Source organism: Geotrypetes seraphini, chromosome 6 (genome assembly GCF_902459505.1).
Source record: "Geotrypetes seraphini chromosome 6, aGeoSer1.1, whole genome shotgun sequence".
NCBI lineage: Eukaryota > Metazoa > Chordata > Amphibia > Gymnophiona > Dermophiidae > Geotrypetes > Geotrypetes seraphini.
The window spans coordinates 206,370,588-206,394,960 of record NC_047089.1 but is presented as its reverse complement, the minus strand read 5'-3'; the positions used below and the strand labels follow the sequence as shown (position 1 = coordinate 206,394,960).

At 41.6% G+C, this 24,373-nt stretch overlaps 1 protein-coding gene across 1 annotated transcript in view; it reads right to left on the bottom strand.

Annotated features, from left to right (window-relative positions):
* The window catches only part of ANTXR1 (ANTXR cell adhesion molecule 1), a 278,540-nt gene that overhangs the window by 73,666 nt on the left and 180,501 nt on the right, over positions 1-24,373 (bottom strand). The window contains exon 14 of the mRNA XM_033949187.1: positions 14,265-14,306. Coding sequence (XP_033805078.1) covers positions 14,265-14,306 — 42 coding nt within the window. The remainder of the gene's footprint in view (positions 1-14,264; positions 14,307-24,373) is intronic.

Here is a 24,373-nt window from a genome sequence, read left to right as displayed (position 1 = left end):
GAGGAAGGGATCCTTGGCCATGGAGAGAGGTAGGCTTGGGGGTGGGGGGATGGTAGAGAGAGGAAGAGTGTGACCCAGAGCGGAAAAGAGGTGGGCAAACAAGAAGAGATTCTTAGCTAGTGATGTGAGGGAGAGGGAAATGCCACACCATGGGGGCCAAGGAGGGGATTCAGGATGCAAGTGAGAGAGAGGGAGACAAAACTACAGTTGGAGTGAGAGGCTGGAACCTGAGAAAGGAAAAGGTAAGAAGGAATTTCAGGGTTTATTATAGGGGAATTATATGGAAAACACCATAAATAAACTGCAGAATTTTGATATATTTTGCGCAGAATTTTAAATGTTTTTTTGCCCAGAATTCCACCAGGAGTAAACTCTTGGCTTTCTTCCAGGATCCAGTTTAAATATTAGTGCCAGCAGCCTGGTTCCATATTGGCTAAGACAAAGCTCATCTTTTTGGAATAGGCTTCTTCTTCCTCAGAATTTTGCCTAGTCCCTAACAAATCCAAATCCTCCCTGCTCCATCCATGCACTAAGACTTAGTAGCTCTGTCTGCCTCTTGGGTCCTGAATTTGGAACAGGGAACATTTCTGAGAATGCTTTCTTCGAGGTTCTGTATTTCAACTTTCTTTTAAATTTGGCTTCTACAACCTCCTATGCTATTGGTACCCCATTAATAAACTTCCCGAGATATTTTCCGTGCATTGCTACATACTTCTAGGGTCAGGCACCACCTTTTTCAATATGGCAGAGCCAGGAAAAGAGTGAATGGGAATTGCTCCTATACCCTCTACTATATTGCTGCCCTTGGTGGGGATCAGTGGAGTTAGGACTCGGGGTTCCTAGGCATAGAACACTTTCTTGAAAAGATATGACTTAGCATGAGGAGGCAGGGTTGAGGGCTTGCAAGTGATTATCCCAACAGGAATTTGAGGTCCCATGGCCTCTGACACAGGGCTACACAGAAAAGGATCCTATTACTGTAATATTTTACACTTTACCATAGCTTAATGTGCATAATTGTGACTTGCTTGTTGCAGATGGTTCTTTCCCTGGAATATTGAAAAATCTGAGTGCTCTTCTTCTTCATTACTTTTTTTGATGTCCTATACTCTTATTTTTTATTCTGCTCACCTTCTTCCCCTACCATAGCCACTATTTCCTTTAATAAACACAAATTAGTCCATGTATTCTCCATGGCTTTCACACTTTACCATAGCTTAGAATGTGCATAATTCCACTGAAAGCAACATGGAAAATTACTAGCACAATTTAGCTACAAATGGAGATGCCCCAGGAGCTTGTCTGCCTATACCTCATTTTTCACAAAAACTGGATACAAATCCACAAATTTGCTCTTGGGTTGATCCATAGGATCCAAAGTAGTTAAAAACTTAAGGACTGAATTACTGGGTCAAACCAGAGGTTCATCAAGTCCAATATCTTGTTTCCAACAGTGGTCAGTCCAGGTCACATGTGCCAGGCAGGATGCCAATGTAGCTAGTCTACTTGCCACTTACCTCTAAAGATAAGCAACAGCTTTCCCCAGGCAGTCCCTGGTTTAAGAATGCCTGACTTACGTCAAATGTACTTACGAATCAGAGTCCTGCCTCTCCTTTCAACATGCCCCTTCTTCTTCCCTTCCTGTCCAAACGTGATCCTTCTTCCTCCCTTCTTGTCCCAATGCACCCCTCGTCATCTTTCCCTCTGTTCTGCAACCCAAATTCATGCCTCCTATAGGTGTTTACCTCCTCTGGCCAGCTCCTTCCTCCCTTTGCAGTTCTCTTTGTAAAGCCGTGGCTCGCAGCTGACATAGTAACATAGTAACATAGTAGATGACAGCAGATAAAGACCCGAATGGTCCATCCAGTCTGCCCAACCTGATTCAATTTAAATTTTTTAATTTTTTTCTTAGCTATTTCTGGGCAAGAATCCAAAGCTCTACACGGTACTGTGCTTGACCTGGCAGCCGGACCCTTCCTGCCTCCCGTGGGTGTTTACCTCCTCTGGCTAGCTTTCTCCTCTCAGTGGCACTTCTTTTTGCAAAACTGCGGCTGTTAGTTTCTGCACATGGCATGTGGCTGACCTGGAAGCCTTCCCTCTGATGTGAGGGAAGGCTTTGCAAAGAAAAGTGTGACTGGGAAGAGAGAGCCAGCCAGAGGAGGTAAACACCCGTGGGAGGCATGAATTTGGGATGCAGAACGGCGAGAAAGATGATGAAGGGTGTGTTGGTACACGGAAGAGAGGAAGAAGGGGCGCGTTGGTACAGGAAGGGAGAAGTAGGGTCACATTGGGACACAGAAGGAAGGGAGGGAGCACAAACTTCTGACAAAGGAAGACAGCAGGGAGGGAGCATGAACTTGGGACATAGGATGGAACAATGGAGGGAGTGAGGGAAAGAGATGCTGAGGTGGGGGAGAGAATAAAAAGGAAGGATTATTGGCCATGGGTATCTGAGTGAGAGGGAGAGACAGTTCACATGGGGAAATGAAGAAAGAGGTGAATTGTTGGGAATAGGGAGGGAGAAAGAAATATTGGACATGGTGGTGGGAGAAGTGTGAGGTGCAGATCCATGGAGAAGGGAGAAATGTTGGATGTGGTGGAGAGGGAACAGTGGGATGGATGAAGAACAAAAGCAAGTTTAAACCTCCTATCTTTTCTTTCTATTTAAACTACAGTACTTTGTTTTGAGGACTGTTTCTTTAATGTTTAATGTTTTTATAGACTGTGTACTGTACAGGATCTGAGTTATATACAAATTTTTTAAAAACTTTTAAAAAATGGAACTTGTTCTTAACCCAGGGACTGCCTGTACTTAGATAATTATCAATTCCGCCTATTAGTATAATCTTTAGTTTTGTCTCAACTAGACTAATGCAATGTCACCTTTTTAGATTGCTCTAAATTTATTTAAAAAAACCAAAAGCTCCAAACACTACAGAATGCAGCCATTAGATTAATCTTCAGATTGAAGAAAAGTAATAAGATTACACCTTATTTATGTGAATTACACTGGCTACCTATAGAAGGGAGAATGCTTTATAAATTCTATTGTATTCTATTTAAAATACGGTTTGAAGAAACTCCTGATTATATGCCACATCTCGTTAAATTTTCTAATAATCCATCTTTGAACCTAAGAAACAATGATAATAGGACTCGAACACAAGTCAATGGCACCTAACAACAACGTCAACAAGTGTTAATTGCCAATTATCAATGCTGATCAAGTCTATTATTTAAGTTGTGCACATACATCAGCTAAGCATACTAATGGATGTGCATAACTATAGGTACCATATTTAGAATTTGGGGGTGAGCTTTCTGCTCAATGTATTCTTGCTTTAAAGTCAACTGTTGCAAATTACATTACATTAAAATACATTTCTAGACCGCAATACCTTCCAGATTGATGCGGTTTACATCAATAGACTGTACAGCACAGTGAAATACAAGAGAAATATCATCTTCCTTACTTTCCTAAGAATTTTACAAAAAGAGATGTCTGTAATAGTTTTGGGAAATGCATATATGAAATCGAAGAAGCAAACAAAATACGCAGTTCCAAATCCCAACTAGCAGCCTGATATGTAATTGTTCGATGCAAAAATTTCTTGTACAGACATCCTCGTACTGGAGGGAACACAAACAAAGAAATTATCCTTAGTGGACGAACTGCCTTAAAAAATGTAAATTGTTCTAGTAAATAACCATGTGCCTGACCATATACGGCTTTATAACGGAGCGTCCCAAATTTAAACCAAACCCTGGCCTCAAAAGGCAACCATTGGAGTTGTCTGTAGAATGGAGCAACATAATCCGATTGTTCAAATCAAAAATTAGACACACAACCGCATTTTGGAATTTGTGCAATCTATGCAAATTTGACTGAAGACCTGCCAAATGAACTGAATTACAGTAGTCTAGTATACTAAGGGCTCCTTTTACGAAGGTGCGCCAGCGTTTTTAGCGCACGCACCGGATTAGTGCATGCTATAGCTAGCTGAAAAACTACTGCCTGCTCAAGAGGAGGCGGCAGTGGCTAGCGAGCGGGGCATTTTAGCACGCGCTATTCTGCGTGTTAAGGCCCTAACGCGCCTTCGTAAAAGGAGTCCTAAGTATCAGAGACTGGACCAGTATTCTAAATGTAATGGGATTTTTAAAAAAAGACTTAATCGTACGTAACTTCCAAAGAGTAAAGAAAGATTTTTTAACCAAGGCATTGGTATATGGTTTCATAGTTAAATTCTTATACAGGTAAACACTCAACATTTTAATTTTTGGATCAATAGTGTAGTTTATCCCATTTACAATCAGTTCTTTTTCTATCATTTTATTAGACGGGGAGGCATTAAAAAATTCATTTTACCAGTATTAAGTTTTAATTTATACTACCTCATCCAATTAGTCATTGTAAAAATAATCTCTTGAATAATATTCCTGGAAGTTGAAAGACAAAAACTGATGAGAACAGCAATAGTAATGTCATTAGCATAGCTGAATATTTTCAAGCTAAATGAAGATAATCTCTGAGCTAAAGAGGCCAGATAAATATTAAAGAGTGCAGGAGACAGTGGTGAACCCTGTGGAACCCCACACGGATTACTCCATCTATTTGAGTATGAGCCATTGAAATATACCTGATATGTATGAGATTTTAAAAAATCTTGAAACCAAGAAAGTACCTTCCCTGTAATTCCCATCATATCCAAACAATCTAGTAAGATATCATGATCTACAAGATCAAAAGCTGAACTAAGATCAAATTGCAGTAAAAGCACTCCAGTACCTTTTCTAAACCAAGTATATAAATAATTCAAGAGCGAGATGATTAGAGTCTCAGTGTAATTAGGCAAGCCTTCTGTACTGCGTTAGTGCGAGCATTCCTGATTAATGTGCACAGCTGTTTCACCCTGTGATTCCTGATTAATTTAAACAGCTGTTTCACCCTGTGATTTTATGGCCTACTGGAAAGAAGATTTGAGTGGCAGAATAACCTAGTGGTTAGAGCAGAAGGCTGAGAAATAGAGAAGCCAGAGAAAAATCCCACTGCAGCTCCTTGGAATCTCAAGGAAGTCACTTAACCCTCCATTCCTCAAGTACAAACTTACCAGTCCTCCTTCCCACTCTGGTTTAAATGTTGACCCCAATTTTTTGGGACCTTTAGAAAATGGATATCTCCCAGAACAAAATATTCCAATAACATCATCATATTATATTCTTCATTACTCCTTTTTTTCTCTTCTTTTAAAAAATAGTGTCCATTTCTTTAACTTTCAATTAATATCTAATTTATAATAACGCTTATTTACTTAGCTCAATTATAGAAGATCATAGGGTTCCTTTTACGAAGGTGCGCTATGGGTTTTACCGCACGCACCGGATTAGCGTGCGCTATAGGCGGTAGTGACTAGCGCACGCTATTCCACGCATTAAGGCCTAGTGCTCCTTTGTAAAAGGAGCCCCTAGTCTTCCCATTTCCCAGAATTTCAAATCCTTATCTTTCAAGTAAAATATTTTGCTGCATTTAACATAGCTTGGTAAACCAATATTCATTGGCTGACTGGCTAAGACTTAGAGGGGCATAATCGAAAGGAACGTCTAAGTCTTATCCGTTTTCGTCTAAGTCGCAAGTCGTCCAAAATAAAAAACAGCTTAGGACACATTTTCGAAAGATACGTCCAAATTTTTTTCGTTTCGAAAATCGTCTAAGTATACGTCCTGCCGATCTGATCGTCCAAGCCGCTATATCGTCCATCTTTATACCACATTTTCGTCCAACTTTTTGTCCAAGTCAAAAATGCCAAAAACAAGCCCTGTTGGATGTGGGAGGGGTCTGCAAAGTGATGGACCGAACACCCAGACATGTCACCTAAATAGTGGGGTACCTTACAGGGCACTGCTGTGAACTTCACAAAAAGGGTGCCATGTCATCATCTCACTACAGCTCCCTTATAGGTCATGGTGAGCCCCCCAAACCACCTCCAGAATCCCCTTGACCCACTTATCTAACCCCAATAGTCGTTAAGGCTGCAGGAGCCACTTATATGCCAGTACAAAAGGGTTTTGGGGGTGTATAGGGGAGTGCACATGTTTTAATATCAATGCAGTGATTACAGGGGCTTATGGGCATGGGTCCCTAACCCACCCCCAAGACAGCTTAAGATGCCTCTGTGCAGCACGACTAGGCTTTCCTATGCCAGGCTGCCAGGTGATGATGTTCTGGAGGCACAATTTTCAAGTTGTGATTAATATTTTTATGGGAGTGGGGGGTCGGTGATCACTGGGGTAGTGTGTGGGGGTCTGTAGTTTGTGTCTGCAGTGCTTATCTGGTGACTTTAGGTAGATTTTTGTGACTTAGACCATATTTTAAATGGTCTAAGTCACAACGTCCAAGTTCCGTCTATGCTGTGCTGTATAACTTTCAGTTATACATGCAGTATGACTAAGTCTAAGCCTGCCCATGTCCCGCCCAAATCCCGCCCTCAACACTCCTCCTGAAATGCCCCATTTAACTATGGTCATTCAGCGGCACTGTGAATAATAATAATAGTAATAATAATAACTTTATTGTTCTATACCGCCATAGTCGTGAGATTTCTAGGCGGATCACATTGAAGAGAGCTGGACAGTCAGCGAGTTACAATATGTTGAAGTCCAGGATACAGTATATAGAAACTTACAAAAAGCATATAGAATCTTACAAAAAGTTCGTGATACAGCATATAGAATCTTACAAAGAGCATATAGAGTCTTACAAAAAGGCAGAGAGATACAGCATAGAATCTTACAAAAGGCAGTGAAATACAGCAAACAGAATCTTAAAGGCAGCAAAATATAATGTTAGACATTTCAGACTTAAAAGCAGGAGTGGATATAGTGTTAGGTGTAGATATATATATATATATATATATTTTAGGCCTAGGTTGTTTTTAAATACATCCAAAACCCGGTTTTATTATCGGCACTTGGATGTTTTTGACTGATGATCGTCCAAGTGCTGACTTAGGCCGGTTTTTGGACATTTTTCTATTTCAATTATGAGCCCCATAGTGGCCAAAGATATAACTGCTATTTAGGCTGTCTATCTGGTCACTCAACTTAGTGGTCAGACAATGACAATTGGTTTTGACTGTCTATGCTGCGTGATACAGGCTAGCCACCAACTAGGATATTCAGCAGGAGATAGCCAGCTATCTTAAAGTTTATTTAAAATTTGATAAAATTGCTTTTTCATAAATTCAAAGCGATGTACAATAATAAAAAACTGAAAACAAGTAGAGACAGACAATTTTGGAATGATACTAACTTACTGCAAATGAAAGGGAGGTACAGGGAAGAACTACAATCGATATAAGAAAGAATGAAAAAGGGGAAAAATAAGGGAATGACGCAGGTGGTGCTATGCCTTCGTAACAGTCGATGTCCTACTAATATGGAGATGAATTATTCAAAAGAGTCCCTAATAGGTAACTTATTAATTTCCCTTTAAACTTGTCAAGGGTTTTTCCCTCCCTTACCTGGGCCGATAATAGATTCCAAATCTGAGGAGCTGAAACCGAAAAATGTGTATTACGCCTGGTGATAATTATTCTCAAGGATGGAATAGTTAGAAGGTGAATATTGGTGGTTGGTCAATATTGGTGGTTGGCCAATATTGGTGGTTGGTGGTGAATATTTAGCCGGTCAGGAGTCATTCCTGGACAACTAAACAGCCTTAAATATCAGGTGGACTGTGTCTACAGAATGAGCACCCAACATAGTACTAATGTTTCAGGGAGATTCATTGTGTTTCATGACACAAGAAGCATATATAAGTATATCTTCTGGGTTGTACATTGGTTGAATGTTGGGATCTGGTTTCTTTGGACATCTCCACTGTTTATCTGCGTGATACTTATTTGTGGGGGTGATTCTCTGGTGTCTGTAGTTGGGTGTGGGAAGTGCCATTGGAGGAGTATCAGCTCTGATCAGAGAGGTCAGGATTGCAATCAGGAAGATCAGCTGGAGTGCTGCCATACCTCTTGCGATTGCTGGTAGCACAGCTGCCATTACTGCTTCCTCTTGAGGTAGTAATAAGTTCAACTGCACTATAGGCAGTTGTGACAGCTAGAATGTGGTACCAACCCATGCAGTCGACTACACCTTCACCTTCACCATCTCCCACAATTTTCTACATTAGGCATTAAGTTTGGAGAGTAGAATGTCCACTAGGCATGCTAGGATCGGAGCATCAATGATATCTGTGGCTGATGTACCACTATGGAATGCCTTGCCTGGTATCCTGCGGTTTTGTATGGGGAGGATGAATTTTAAGAAAATGCTGAAAACTCAATTATTTGCCAATGCCTTCTTATGCTAAGATATATTTCAGTTAATAATCAATGTTTGATTTAAAGCTTGTTTGTAATTCTGAATTGATTGAATTTGTGTTCTATCCCTATTATAACAGGGACGATTAACGATGTTGTCTTGACATGTCTATGTTATATGCGATAATCGGAGGGAAACAAGATTTTATGTATGTGATATGGAAACCGCATAGTTGTATGCGGTATATAAATGTCTTAACAAATAATAAATAAATAAATATTGTGGGATTTTTACCCAGAAGGGTACCTTTTTAGCAGAGGAGACATTAGTGTGGGCCTGTGCTAATGTCTACCACGTGGCAAAACTTTTGTTAGCGGTTTAATATAGCTTAGTAAAAGGGCCCCAAAATCCAACAGGAAACAAAAAAAGGAGTGTTTTTAGTTTGATTTCATATCTTCCAGATTCATATTACTATTGTGTCATAGAACTTCACGGTCCTGCGGTATATAAACTGTTATTATTATTATTGATAGAACTCCCAATAGTAAAACAAACTAATAAAAATCAATGGGAATAAGTTGACAAAGCGATCAGACCTCAGAATATCTCTCTGTAGACTGTTTCCTATTACACAGCACATCTATGAGGCCCAATGTTTCCCTTGTGTACAATGGAGTAATTGTATTCTCTGGGCAGCAGGAAACAATCCAGCAGTGTGCTTTCAATGCCCTGGAGTTATTTAAGGACATCTTCTAGTCTATATGACATTTAACCTCTCTAGTTTTCTTTGAAGAATTTCAAACATTGAAATAAATCAAGGGAGGCCACTAGAACAACATAAAGAGGGTGGAAAAGAATTGTAAAGTTAGATGTTGGGTATAACACATGGGAAGGGTATTGATGCTGGGTTGCATATGGAGATTTGTATGCACATCTACATGAGATGAATGAACTGGGCAGACTGGATGGGCTATTTTAGTCTTTCTGCTGACATTCACTATTTTATTACCGTATCTAAGAAGATCCCTGCTTGGACTGATTTATTTTACAATTTATGGACAGAAGAGAAAAATAGAAAAGAGCTCTTATGTCTATCAGTAGCTTGTGTCAAGACAGCATTCATATTATACTGATCAATTACACTGATGTAATACCTTGCACGCCAACAGGATCAGAACATGCTCATCCCTCAACTGATGGCAAGACTCAGTTGATAATAATAATAATAATAACTTTATTTTTGTATACCGCAGTACCAGAATAGTTCAGAGCAGTTTACATGACAAGAGACTGTACATCTACAGCGAAATTTACAAATAAGTCAATCAATCAACATAACTTAGCGAGTCGGGAGCAGGCGAGAAGGCGATAGAGAGGTTATAAACAAGTCAATCGGCGTGGCTTAGGAAGTCGGGTGCAGGTAGGTGGGAGGTGCATGTAGGGAGGAGGCAGGTAGGTGGGAGGTGCAGGAAGGTGGGAGGTACAAGGCATAGTTAAAAGTAGAGTTACAAGGAGGGCGGGAGTCAGAGATATTTGTCAAAGAGATACGTTTTGATTGACTTCCTGAAAGTTTGGTAGGAGGGAGAATTAGAGATGAGAGTGGATAGACATTTGTTCCATTTGCATGCCTGGAACGCCAGGGATCTGTCGAGGAATCTCTTGTAGATGCAGCACTTTAGGGACGGGAAGGCAAACAAGTGGGCGTTACCATGACCATGGACCAGCATTAAAGAAGATTTCGGTTCAAGAGTTTTTGAGGCTTCTCATCGTAATATTCTATACTCTGGCTTAGCATACTATTGAGCCTCATGTGGAATACTTTGCCAGGACAATACACTTGGGTTTAGCCAAGCAGAAGCCCTTTTGAATATCGACCCCTAAAAATCATTTTGTCTTGTTTCTTTCATTTGCATTTGTAAAGAAACATGACACAGGTCTTTCTGGATGTCTGCCTTGGATGCACTCTTTGACCATCGGTCTTACTGTTTCGGTTGCTAAATCTCACTTTTTCAGATGGTCCACTCCTTGCATCCTGCAGCTAGTGTTACGGAAAGAGTGTGTGCTACCTTTTCAGAAATCGTGAAATAAAAACATACGATAAGCTATGCTGAGCCACGCTATCCAACATCCTGGCTCCACAGTGCCCAGTTTAAGGCACAGATAACAAGCAGACCAGTTTCTCATAGTTTATTTGCTTTCTGAAGTCTGACAAGTAATTCTTTTACTGTATGGACTTTTCCTCCAGGAACTTGTCTAATCCTCCTTCAAACACCAATATTACAGCTTAACTGTGTTATGTTGAAAATAATACATTTGACAATTTGTTTTCAAACTGCTGCTTGTTGAGTTTATGAACGCATCCTCTTGGTTTTGTGTTATCTGAAAGGTTAAACACCTACCCCCTATTTTACTGTTCCTCCCCTTTCTGGATTGTATAACCTTCTATCATATCCCCTTTTTTAAATCCCTTTTTCATGCTCTACAGCTCTAAGCTGTTGAGCCTTTCTTCACAGGAAAGGTGTTCTCTAGCAAAGGGTATGCACAGATCAATTTGCTGTCACGTATGAATTATAGAAATATGAAAAAACTGACACAAGCTAACAAGCTTGACACAAGTTTACCGAAGCTGTATCATTTGGGCCAGATTCTTTGGTCCATGGTAATAGATTACCTCCCCCTGAATATTTGCAGTTAGTCACAAAACTGATATTTAACTAGTCAGTGGCCATTTCTGACTGGTTAAATAGCGCTGAATATAAGGAGGCTACTTTTTACTAGAATGAACATTTTCATGCAGTGGGCCAGCTGATAATGCATTGAAAATGGAAGGGTGCAGTTTCTTTTCTGAAAGGTTGAATGGATGGAATGCCCTCTCAGGTGAACAGATAGGACAAAAATGGTAACAGAATTCAAGAAGGAATGAGACAAGGCGAAAAAACAGTGTGACAAGGCAGTGGCTGCTGCCAGAAGGATGCTGGGCTGTATAAAGAGAGGCGTAGCTAGTAGCAGGAAGAAGGTGTTGATGCCCCTATACAGGTCATTGGTAAGGCCCCACTTGGAGTATTGTGTTCGGTTTTGGAGACCGTATCTGGCAAAGGACGTAAGAAGACTTGAAGCGATTCAGAGGAGGATGACAAAAATTATAGGAGGCTTGCGCCAGAAGATGTATGAGGAGAGATTGGAAGCCCTGAATATGTATATCCTAGAGCAGTGGTTCCCAACCCTGTCCTGGTGGACCACCAGGCCAATCGGGTTTTCAGGATAGCGCTAATGAATATGCATGGCGCAGATTTGCATGCCTGGCACTTCCATTATATGCAAATCTCTCTCATGCATATTTATTAGGGCTAACTTGAAAACCCGATTGGCCTGATGGCCCTTCAGGACAGGGTTGGGAACCACTGCCCTAGAGGAAAGGAGGGGCAGGGGAGATATAATTCAGACGTTCAAATACTTGAAGGGTATTAACGTAGAATAAAATCTTTTCCAGAGAAAGGAAAATGGTAAAACCAGAGGACATAATTTGAGGTTGAGGGGTGGTAGATTCAAGAGCAATGTTAGGAAATTCTACTTTACAGAGAAGGTAGTGGATGCCTGAAATGCGTTCCCGAGAGAGGTGGTGGAGAGGAAAACAGTGACCGAGTTCAAAGAAGCGTGGGATGAACACAGAGAATCTAGAATCAGAAAATAATATTAAATATTGAACTAAGGCCAGTACTGGGCAGACTTGCACGGTCTGTGTCTGTATATGGCCGTTTGGGGGAGGATGGGCTGGAGAGGGCTTCAATGGTTGGGAGGGTTTAGATGGGATTAACGGAGGTTTTAACGGAGATTTCGGCAGTTGGAACTAGAGAGTTGCGCAGGGACAGAAATCCCACCCATCCCTGCCAAAATCCCACCCGTCCCCACCCGTCCTCACGAGGAATCCCCTCCGTCCCCACCTGTTCCCGTGAGGAATCCCCTCCGTCCCCGCCCGTCACTATAAACTTCAGAAATAGTTATTTCATTTAATTATGCTACTGAATTAAAGGCTCTGGTAAAGACCCATTTACAAATAAGCAAAGACACTTTATTAATTTGGAAATATTATTTGGGAAGAATACATACTTTGTTAATGGGTTTCTACCAGAGCCTCTAATGTAAATATACAATATAAATAAATACTCAGATGATGAGAACCCCAAAGCTGTCAGCTGAGGACTTCCTTTGAGGTTGGCCAGGGGTCCCTTTTGCCAAGCTTGGCAGGCAGCAGTAGCGTCCCTGAGTCACAGATAATGGCACCTCAGTGGCTCATGGATGTTGCCAGCAACTGCTGTGCTTGGTGGAGGGGAGTTCTGGCCGTCTCTAGAGGAGATCCTTTGCTGGCGGTGCTTGGGGATCCCCACCAGTCACAGCAAGGGTCAGCAAGTACTTCAACACTGTAGAAATAAAACCAGAAAAGCATTTCCTTTTCTTTTGAACACAATACAAAGACATCTGCTATATACATTTCCCAAAGCTAACATATTGAGTCCTCCCACCTTTGTTCCAGGCCTTTCTGTCTGTCTCACTCTCTTTGTCCTCCCTCTCCCCAGGGCCTGGCATCTCTCTCTCCTCAGTTCAGTGTGTTTCCCCTTTCTACCCCCTCTAGTCCAGCATTTTCTCTGTCTTCCTCCTCCCTTTTGGTTCAAGTCTGCATTCCAGCCCCTCCTCAAGGTCCTTTTCTGACTCTCTCTTCTCTCTCCCCCCCTGTCCAGATCCAGTGTCTCTATGGGTTTACAGTCAGCTAAACTCTAGGTTAAGTGGGATTTTCAGTATTTAACAGACTATGGTGAATGGCATAAAGGAAGGATTGAGTTTTAAGCACAGTCCCATTTGACTTTGGCAAGTTAAGTCTTGAATATCAGACCTTTACTAGCCAAATGCTCACTCCAGCCACAGAATGTCCACAACATACCCGGTTTTCAGTGACCCGGAGCCATTTAGAGACAGTAACTTTGCTTTGAATATCGCCCCCCCCCCCCTCCCGAGAGAACCATCTCTTTGGTGCTTACAACGAGCTTTGGAAATGCTTAAAATCACCGAACTTAGCCCTGAAACAAAAACACCCTAGGATTTAAAAGCTTATTTTCCTCTTAAAGCGTGCAGTAAGGCAGCTCCTCCATGCCTAGGCCCAGTGAACTGTCTCTATCCCTGACCTCCTTGCGACCTGGATTACATCTCTGGCGGGGGGACAACCGAGTGCTAGGGAGAACACTGCTCATCTTCCATTTCCTGTCTGCCCTGCTGCAGCACATGTAGCCGACCGGAAGTCTTCCATAAGCCCTCCCTCCGACGTCAGCGCTGACATTGGGGAAGACTTCCGATTGGCTATGTGTGCTGCAGCAGGGCAGGCAGGAAATGGAACATGAGCCTCGCAGAAAGGCAGGTAAGAAAATCAGATGAGCCTCGCGGCTCGAGTTATATTGAACTCCGCGGGATCCCCGTGACCCTAGGGGGTGTCCCCACGGGATTCCCGTGACCCGAAGGGGGAATCCGCGGGATCCCCGTGGGTCCCGCGGGATTCCCGTCGTCCCCGTTCCCGTGCAGCTCTCTAGTTGGAACCCAAGCACAGTACCGGGTAGAGCTTTGGATTCTTGCCCTGAAATAGCTAAGAGAAAAAATTTAAAAAATTTAAATTGAATCAGGTTGGGCAGACTGGATGGACAATTCGGGTCTTTATCTGCCGTCATCTACTATGTTATGTTACTATGTTACAAGCACAGAGGTTCTACAGCGGAAGGTAAACAAAGCAAGAAATCAAGCAACATCTGCAATATCTTTATGTATCATCAAATCACGCACCCTGAACATGAAATGTAAAGTTCTAAGACCAGTCCAACACAATAGATTCATCCTAAAAGATGCCTTCACAAGAACAGTTCTCTCAGCAGTACTGGTTTCAAAGGAATGAGTTGATAAAACATTGTTCCTACCTCACTATCTGATTCTGGTTGTGGTGGGGGCTCCTTTATAATCTGCAGGGAACAAAAGAAACAGGATTGATTAAAATCACTCATTCCCTTGATCTTGCTGTTGGTCCGAGTTTCAGAATGACATTGCAGCTGATCAAAGTTATCTTGAGAATATGGCTACACAACATCCTAAAAATTATAGTGTAGTAAGCTTTTAATTAGAGCTCATGCAGATGTACTAGAAAGAAATAGTATAGTTTGGGTTTTTTAGATCACTATGTTAGCACACAAAGGATTCATATATAACAAGCCTTCTAAAGAGTGTGACCATTGTTTCAGTACTGTGTTTGGGATAGACCATAATCCCTACTGTTTATGTAAAACTTCTTGCCTTTCTGGAAATCACCCCTTCTTTTGTAGACAAAACTCCACATCTAAATCCAGAGCATCATCTGGCGTAATTAAACAGACCACAGAGTTTCTCCTCTGTATGGACTGAATCATCCATAGTGGGCAGGATTAAAATCATTAGTGGGAAGGAACTTTAGGATGATCTCCTTCAGGCAAACACTAAGAGAACCTGGACCCTTTCTGGTACAAATTAAAGTCACTGATGAGATACCCTTTGAAGGGACGGTCCCTTTCAGGTCAAGTTTACGGATAATGATGAGATATCCTTAGAGGGAATGGTCCTTTTCAAGTCAGGTTTAATGTTTTGTAGTGGTACCTATAGCGAGTTTAAGGATGATGAGGTACCCTTTGAAGGGACGGTCCTTTGCAGATTAGGATTAATATTTTGGCAACGATGGTCCTTTTCAGACCAGGGGAATCCCATTAGTGAAATATCCTTTGCAAGGATGATCCCCTTCTAATCAACCTTAAGATTACTGTTGAAACAGTAAGGGTAATGTATACTTAGCAGTTAATCAGGCCTCTCTGCCTGTATCTAAGCTTATTATTCAACAATGATTCAAAAGTATACAATAATTAAAAATGTACAGCATGTATAACACAGTTCTAATTATCTACAGTAAAAATTATAGCAAGAATTCCTACAAACATTTAATAAATCATTTTTAATTGCAAAATAAACATTGCATAAGTTGTTGAGTTGACTGATCATTGTCTCCATAGAAACCTTGTAAGTTTATTTGAATCTAATGGCATGACTTCATGCATGAGGTATGTATGAAGGAGTTAGTAAAGATCTGGATAATAATTTAGCTTTATCCTCCAACATCAATATGACATGATCCAAAAGTAAAGCTAAGTTCTGCTTCCCAATGCTCAACAACATCTCAGTACATATAATGTGATAGCACTTCAGAACTTTCAGATCTCGGTCCTCAATCTCTATCTGCCATTTAGGACTCACAAGAAATGGAGTGTGCAAAGATGAAAAAAATAGAGAGAAAGATTCAAACTTTTAGAGCCATACCGTCAAAGATGTTTATTATTCAATCTTCTGTAGCGAAAAGGATTTTCAATAATGCAGTGCCTTAGCCAGACAGCTAATTTTGGTTGGGCCTGAGCTGAAACTGGGTTTGCATGAATTTTTCTCTCCTCTGCCACCCTCCTCTCATTATTTGCCCCTGTCCTGCCCCTCCCCAAATGCAGAATACCTGAGCTGGTGGGAATCCTCAAGCCCTAACTGGTAATGAACTCCTACTTTGGAGACCAGAACTTTCCCCATGCTTTGCAACTGGCGGCAGTGTCCCTGAGCATATAACTAGTTTTCGTTTATGCTCAATACTGGCACTTAACCAGCCAAGGGATGACTCTGCCCCAGAATGCCCCCGAAATAGCTAGTTTTGCATTAGGTTTTGTTGCTTCCTCTATATTACCAAAATCCAACCTCTCCTTTCCGAGCACACCACCTCTCACTTAGACTACTGCAACTTGTTTCTCTCAGGTCTTCTGCTCAACCATCTCTCTCCCCTTCAGTCCGTTCAAAATTCGGCTGCATGACTTATATTCCACCAGAGCCACAATTTTCACATTACTCATTCCCTCAAGTGACCTCATTGGCTCCCCATACATTTCTGTATACAGTTCAAACTCCTCTTACCGACTTATAAGTGCCTTCATTCTTCAGCCCCGTCAATATCTGTCCTCACTTATCTCCCTCTATGTTCACCCCATGAACTCCGTTCATTGGATAAGTCCCTCTTATGTATACCCTTCTCAACAACTGCCAACTCCAGACTCTGTCCCTTCTAACTTGCTGTGCTGTATGCCTGGAACAGATTTGAGTCAATATGTCAAGCTCCGTCTCTAGAAGTAATCAAATCCAAGCTAAAAGACCAATTTTTTTTCGAGGCTGCTTTCAACTCCTATCTCCCACTCACTGTAAGATACCCATGTCCATTCTATCATTCTCTCTGCAGGGACTATCTATTGCATGTTAAATGTACATGTTGCTTACGCCTTTCAGTGCTATAGAAATGATAATTAGGAGGAGGAGGAGGAGGTGCTAACCGATAATTTTCACTGGCATTAATTGGTTAATTGCTCTGAAAATGACCAATTAGCCCTGAACAAGCAATTTAACCATCCAGAAGTCATTTCTTTCTGGGTAAATCACTTTATATACTGACCCCCCCTTGCTTTTTAACTGTAGCTCTTACTCCTCATTTTATCATTCCATGGTCTTTTCTACCCAAAGCAGCCTTCAAGGGTAATGCTGCCGGCAGCCTATTAATTTATTTGGATTTGGCTCACGCCTTTTTCAGCTGTAGCTCAGGGCAAGTTACACTCAGGTACAGAAGGTATTTAGTGTGGCACCACTGATGTGGCACCCAGCATCCTAGCCGATCTATAAGTAATGAAGTTTGTGACTTTGCTGATCTAGAAAACTCCTATTTCTGAATATACACAATTGCTGTTTTGCATAGCCTCATTGGTTGCTAAGAGTGCTACCTATGAGGACACTTGGGCAGGCAGAATTGCAAGATCTTTGCCTGCAAGGCTAGGGGAACACTGAGTTCGGCATTAATTCTAAGGCAAGATTTTCATTCAGGGCAGCCAGCATATAAAGTTAAATGCACTGGTGTACAACTTTATATGTTCGGCAGCATATGTGTAAGCAGTGACCACTTTGGCAACCATCTGTTTATTTTAAGCCTGGTAGTCAACTCTCCTAAAGTAAACAGATAACTTATCTTTTCAGCAGCTGGAGAGGTGTAGTTATCAACATGGCCTACCTTTAAGATGTGTTATTTTTAGGGCTATACATCGATTAAATTTTTTAATTGCACGATTAATTGCACAATGAATTGCATGACCCACAGTAAAAGAGCTGAAATAAATTTAGCTTGTACAGTCCTAATAAAAATTAAGTCTAGTGATTTTATTTTTATATAATCATCTTCCCCTCCCTTCTATGGGCTCCGTCTCCTCCTTTCTCTTTTCTTTCCTTCTCCTCTATGGAAACCATCCCCTCCATCTCTCTTACCTTCTCTCCATGGGCACCATCTCCTCCTGTCTCTCTTCTCTGCCCTGTCCCTTCCTTCCTCTCCCCAGGCACCATCTTCTCCCTTCTCTCTCCCCTTTGCCTTGCCTCACCTAGCCTTCCCTCCCTTCCATGGGAACTCATTCTCTGCCTCTTTTCTCTCTCTTCATTTTTCTCCTGGCACCTCTTCTTACCTCTCCCCACACTGGCAGCCCCCTCTCCTCTGTGCATTCTTTCTTTCTGCCCCTCGCAGTCCTGGGAACTTGTCTTGACCACTGTAGTGAAAGCAGGCTGCTTTTCACCCAGCCTAGTGGTAGGCAATTCCAGTCCTCGAGAGCCAGAGCCAGGTCAGGTTTTCTGGATATCCACAATAAATATGCATGAGATAGATTTGCATCTCATGGAGGCAGTGCATGCAAATCCACCTCGTGCATATTCATTGTGGATACCCTAAAAACCTGACCTGGTTCCGGCTCTCAAGGACCGGAATTGCCTACCCCTGACCAGCCCAAAGCCTCTCTGTGTATTCTTCAAACATTTTCAGATATCTTAGGAAATTGTCCAAAGTAGACTTAACATTGGTGATACCCTCTCCTCTCCAAATACATACTATCTGCACTACTTCATCATAAAAATGCACCTAAACCTGTTCTCCTCTCCAACACTTTAATTACTGAACACCATACAGTTGATTATTTGTAAAACTATCCTAACAACTATGCAACCAAGGTGTCAAGATTGAAAAGATGCACACACCCGCAGGAGATGTGATATTAGATCAGTGTCACCATTGTTTTGTGTGATAAGGTACATCTTTTCCTTTGCATATGCTGTCTGATAAATGCCATGTTGCTTTTGGCATTGCTAGTGTTTCCTGCTTACAGTAGGAGCAGGATTCATTATCTCACATATACCAATAATTCCAAAAGTGTTATTACTGTCAAGTGACTTGTTTTTGGTCATATTTTGGGGTTAAAGAAATATGAGGGCTGATTGAAAAGTAATGAAACTGCCTCTGTTTTTCTTTTCAAGAAGTAGAGGTGGTAACACTGTGCTGGTTCTTATGAAGCTCATATATCGACATTTCTGAACCTGCAGTTAGACTGCTATAGTCTTCATTGTTGGGTCACAGCAAGAGGTAGATCTTCATACGTTTTGTCATGGCAGATGAAGAAGCTGGGTCTGTGAAAGTACGCCAAAGGTGGGTGATTGAATTTTGTGTTAAACTTGGAAAGAGTGGTAATGAAACTCTTGAAATGTTTTATAAGATAAGTTGTAATCTGTAAATTTAAAGCAATCAAGAGTAGGGGCGATGACCTTTCCAATAAGATCTGCTGCTACCGAGAGACAATACGGAAATCAATAACATTCAGCCTTTCATCAGTGATTGTGGAACTGCATTAAGTATTGAATATACATGGTTTATAGACTATGATGCCTTCTTACTGACTCAACACAAGACTTACTCAAAGAGAATACCATGTTTCAGGCTTTCAGGCAGCTTACAAAAAACCCAATATCTGTATTTAATATGTAAACCGCTTTGGTTGTAACCACAGAAAGGTGGTATATCAAAACCCATCCTCCCCTTCTTCTAATGCAATATGTGATCTCAAATGCTTATACACATCAATCTTTCTGGATAATTTTGTGTGGTCCTATGAAAAATATATCATGATCTACAGGGAATCCAGTTTTCTCTGGGACTAATGGCTGGAATTGTACCTTGTGTGACTTGCCCTCTGGCGCCCCCTTTTTCACCACCAAGGAGAAGAAATGGTAGACTGGGAACAATGTTTGCACCTCCTCCATATTTGTTCCTTTCTTTGAAGCTGCAGTGCTCTTGGTACAGCATTACATATGGATAGAGTTCTGTACAGCGTTCATGGATATTATTCTGATTCATACATGATGAAAACCATAAGGCTCAATTGGTGCCATGACTTGATGGATTGGATTGGATTGATTTTCTTGATTTACCGCTTTTAGCAATGTATTAAGCAGTTTACAAAGTTACAAATTTAAAAAATACAATACATCATAATATATCTATAAAAATATCATGTACAGTAAAAATCAAAATCTAAAACAATAAATATTATTATCCAATATTTTTAAACTTAGGGCTCCTTTTACGATGCCACGGTAGCAGCTTTAATGCGCGTGACTTTTAATCACGCGCTACCCCCACGCTAGCCGTGTGGTCTAGGGAAGGGCTAACTTTGTATTTGCATAAGTTTTATATAATTGGTAAAAACTGTTTCTTTCTCTGTGTTGCATGGAACAAGATTATTCTTGTGAATTGAAGTGAAAATTCAATAAAGAAATAAAAGTTAAAAATAAATATACAATAACATTTTCAAAAACCCGATACTACTAAACTAGAAGACCAGTCATTTTAATAAAAAGCTATCAACAAAATCCATAATGTTGCTGAAATAAAATTGACTTCAGTTGTTTTCAAAATGTACAATATGACAGACCCTCATGAAATTCAGAAAACAGATTGTGGCAGAAATGAATAAAGATGCCGGGAAGAAGCGCTAAAGTGCAATACAGCACCCACCCCTGCTGAAAAAGAAAAAGCCAAGGTGGAAGCTTCGCTTTCTGTCTGATCCTGGCTCATCTAATATCAGTATGAGCTATTAAATGCTTACAGTGTTTTCAAGAGGAGATGGTTCTAATGTTACCCCCAACACATCACTTTTATTTGCAGGTCTCCAGATTCATCCATGGGATGGGGTAAAATCAGGAGTGGATCAGCCTAGAACAAGTATCAAGGAAAGATACAGCTCTATGGAGGGGAGAACTGAAAATCCAGGATTTGTTCTCATTCAATAAACGTAAACATTTACTCTGTCTTAAAAAAAAAAAATAAAAGTGTGTGTATGTTTATATACCCAAATCACTTGACTCTCTGGTTACAGACAAGATATTACAGCACATGGGAGAAATAACACGCCATGCCAAGTATTTCTGAAAGCAAATTATTCTTGGCATGGCTGATGCTTTCTTGGAAAGGGGATGCTGGAGCTGTGCGAGATGAAGGCAGTCCAAAGGACACATCGCAACTTCACAAGAGTTTTGTGCGGGGTCCAATCAGGACAAATGTTAAACTGATATCTATCAATTCAAAGAAAGATCAGAAAATCAGTGTAACCAACTGACCTCTGGGAAATCAGCCAAGGTCATTTTATGGAAATGGACACAATACTCCACTGAGCACTGAACAATCTGAGGAGAATGAAATGTTTATTCTCCCTAAAGAGGAGGATGTTTTTTCTCTGTAATCTTAACTTAGTAGGGATAAGCATGCCTACTGTACATGAAGAAGACTTTACACACCTTAGTTAAAAAGGGTCAACAACTTAGTAAAGATTACACCAGACAGGATGCATATAGGTCCCAATTTGGTTTTTTCTCATCAGAACAAAAAATTGTTGTGGTGAAGCAGATCTTTACCATGCACTCTCTCTGAAATGCGAGAGATGACACAGGGACTGGAACTCTGAGTCTAGATCTTAGCAGTTACTATGGCAAGAACTGGAAGCAGCTATTCAGGGAGCGGCGCAGGACTGGGCAGGAGCTCAAAAAGCTTGCTCCTGCCGTGTGTGCCACTGGTTGCGAGATCTGAAGCAGCCATCCAGGGAGGGAGGGGCTCAACGGAAACCTCGCTCCTGCCCGATATACTGCTGGACCACCAGGGATTCCAAAAGGCAAAAAAAGGTACGCGGGGGGAGGGGAGGGGGATAAAACAAATTGTTAGAATCGGCCGGGACAGTGAACGAGAGGGATCCCTCCTGTCTTGGCTTACCACTAGAGCACCAGAGGGCGGACAGGGTGCAGAGCCTGGCAGGGAGGTGGGACAGGGTGAAAATACTGGCAGGGAGTGTGGGCTGGATACAGCATCTGGCAGGGAGTGAGGGGGGCTGGGTACAGAGCTTGGTAGGGATTGAGGGGGGCTGGCTGCATAGCCTAGTAGGGCAGGGAGGGAAAGGGGTTGGGTACAGAGCCTGGTAGGGAAGGGGGCTGGGTTCAGAGCCTGGCAGGGGAGCACATGAGGGAGGGGACACTGGGTGCCATTCAACTTTATATTCCCTACCAAAGTCAGTGCAAAAAATACTATCCTCTTCTCCCCTAAAAAAAACCCCCTCCAAAACCCCCCCCACAAACGTAAAATAGCTGTAATATGCAGACTCTTTCATATTAAATATATAATAAGAACATAAGAAGTTGCCCCCGCTGAGTCAGACCAGAGGTCCATCTTGCTCAGCGGTCCGCTCCCGCGGCGGCCCATCAGGCCTAGTGCCTGAACAGTGGTCCCTGATTAATTTTGTAATTTACCTCTAATCCCATCCCTATAATCTACCTTTACTCTTATCTGTACCCCTCAATCCCTTTGTCTTCCAAGTACCTATCCAAAGCTTCTTTGAACCCCTGTAGCGTGCTCCTGTTTATCACATCCTCTGGTAGCACGTTCCATGTATCCACCACCCTTTGCTTGAACAAAGGCAAACAAGAAGATAAATCCAATCTGTTGGAGGCAGATATTTCTAAATAAGTTCTGTTGTATTAGCCATAGCAGAGGGTTAAAACAAATATAAACAATACTTCACGATCACCTTTCCAACTCATGATTTCCATGTCCAACGTTACATGGCCTCAGTGTGACTGCTGCTTTCAAAGTCTACAAGATTGTGTGGGAAGCCCACCTTACAGTTCCAGCATGCAAGAAGCCTCAGTATTCTGCTCTTCCATCCGTGGTCAGTCCAGCGAGTGTTCAAATACATTCCTCTGCATGAGGGCCAACAGTAACATAACAAACCTGCACCAAGCCCATGTAGAGGGCCAAAGAATGCAAAGGGCAGGGCTTCTCAAATCTCCCCCAATCATCCGTAACCATAACTTGTAAACAAATTCCATTAGCCAATCACCAGCCAGACTAGAAATTTACAGGACTCATTCATTAATATGAAATCCTCTTTAAAACAATTCCTTCTGCCTCTTCAAGCCTTTTCAATCAGCTTCTGCAACTAAAAAGGAATCTAAAATGTTATAAGAAACCGTGCTATGGTTATAATGCTCTCCAATCAAGATCGGGGGAAAACTGCATCTGCCTCATGTCATTTCTACCGTCCATAACTGAATCTTCAAAGTTGAACCTAGGGCAGTTAGTAAAACTCAAGATTCATAAGATTCCATTACCAACTGTCAAAATGTATATCACACTTTCCATACGAGAATACACTTAAACAATAAACACTAAATTATTTTTAATTAATCAGAGGTATCTTGTTCGATCCAAATCAGCTGCTATCTTTAGCACTCCCCCATCAAACCATATGTTCTTTTGGTGTAGCAGGAAAAATGACAGGTTCCGGCAGAAAATTGTACATGATGTTACTACTCAGGACCTAAATCGGAACCAGACCATTACTCCATTGGTAGAATACACTGATCCAGGAATTCCTTCAGGCTTATCCGGATCTTCAAAATGAGAGGTTTTATTCTGATACGTAAGCCACATGACCGCTGGATAAAGTAATCCATACCAAGCTCCCAATTGTCTCATCTTCAACATGAGACAGACTATTCTCCATTTGAGAGGTACAAGATGCACAGGTTTGAATTTGATTTGAAAGATTTGCCATTTCCGTTTGGAGTGCGCTAATATTAGACACACTATCTTGTATCATCGATTTGATTGTTGAGAGTTCCGCCAAAATCAGGTCTAATATGTCCTGGTTTTCATGTGCTGGTGCCATTTTCATTGGGGTAGGAGTGTCCTGTTTCAGTCTCTTTCCTGAATTGCTCATGGAACATGAAAAGTCATTTCTATATTGTTTGTTGCTACGCATTCTGATATAATAGCAAGTCGCAGTTTCAAGCGCAGGTTATAAACGCAGATTGTGATGATAAGCTGGTTGTAATATTAAAGTAGTAATCGGGAGGAGAGGTAGAATTTATGCTGCCATCTCTCAGCGATCCAGCCTCCACCCCCTCTCTCATCTCACTTTCATCTAGTATCACCCCACCATGAAACTTTTCACCCTTGTCACTTTCATGTCTCTTCCCTTTCACCTTTCTGTTAGCCCCTCTTTTCCCATCCCCACTAAGATACTTTCCCATCTCTTTCAGCTCCTCTTTCCTCTGCATCTTGTAATTTCTACCAAACCATGTCAGCTTCTCATAGCTCCTTATCCCATCATAGCCCATACTCTCTTCCTGAGTTCCTGTCGCTCTCACAGCCTGTTTAAGTTATTCAGCCTCTCTTCCCTTCAGACACTTCCAGCTCTTTACAGCAACATTCTCTCCTCTTTCAATTCCCTTTGTCCCTCTCTAGCTCCCTCTATTCCTCTCTCTACAGCTCCACTACCAGTGCCGTTCTGATCACTCCTAGCCCTTCTTCCCCTTGCAGATCCTATCTGTTTCTCCCAGCCTTTCACAGTAGCATTCTTTCTTCTAGGCAGTAACCCCTTCCTATTCCTTTCCTTGCCAGTAACCTTTTTCAACTTCCTTCCTCCTTTCCTAGTTCCCTCTATCCCTATCCCTCAGCACACTCCCATTCAGCAACGTTCTGCCTCTTCTATCCCTTCACAGCAGAATTCTCTCTCCCTGTCAGAAACCTCTTTCAGTCTCCTTCACCCCTTCCCAGATCTCTCTATTCCTCTCCCCACAG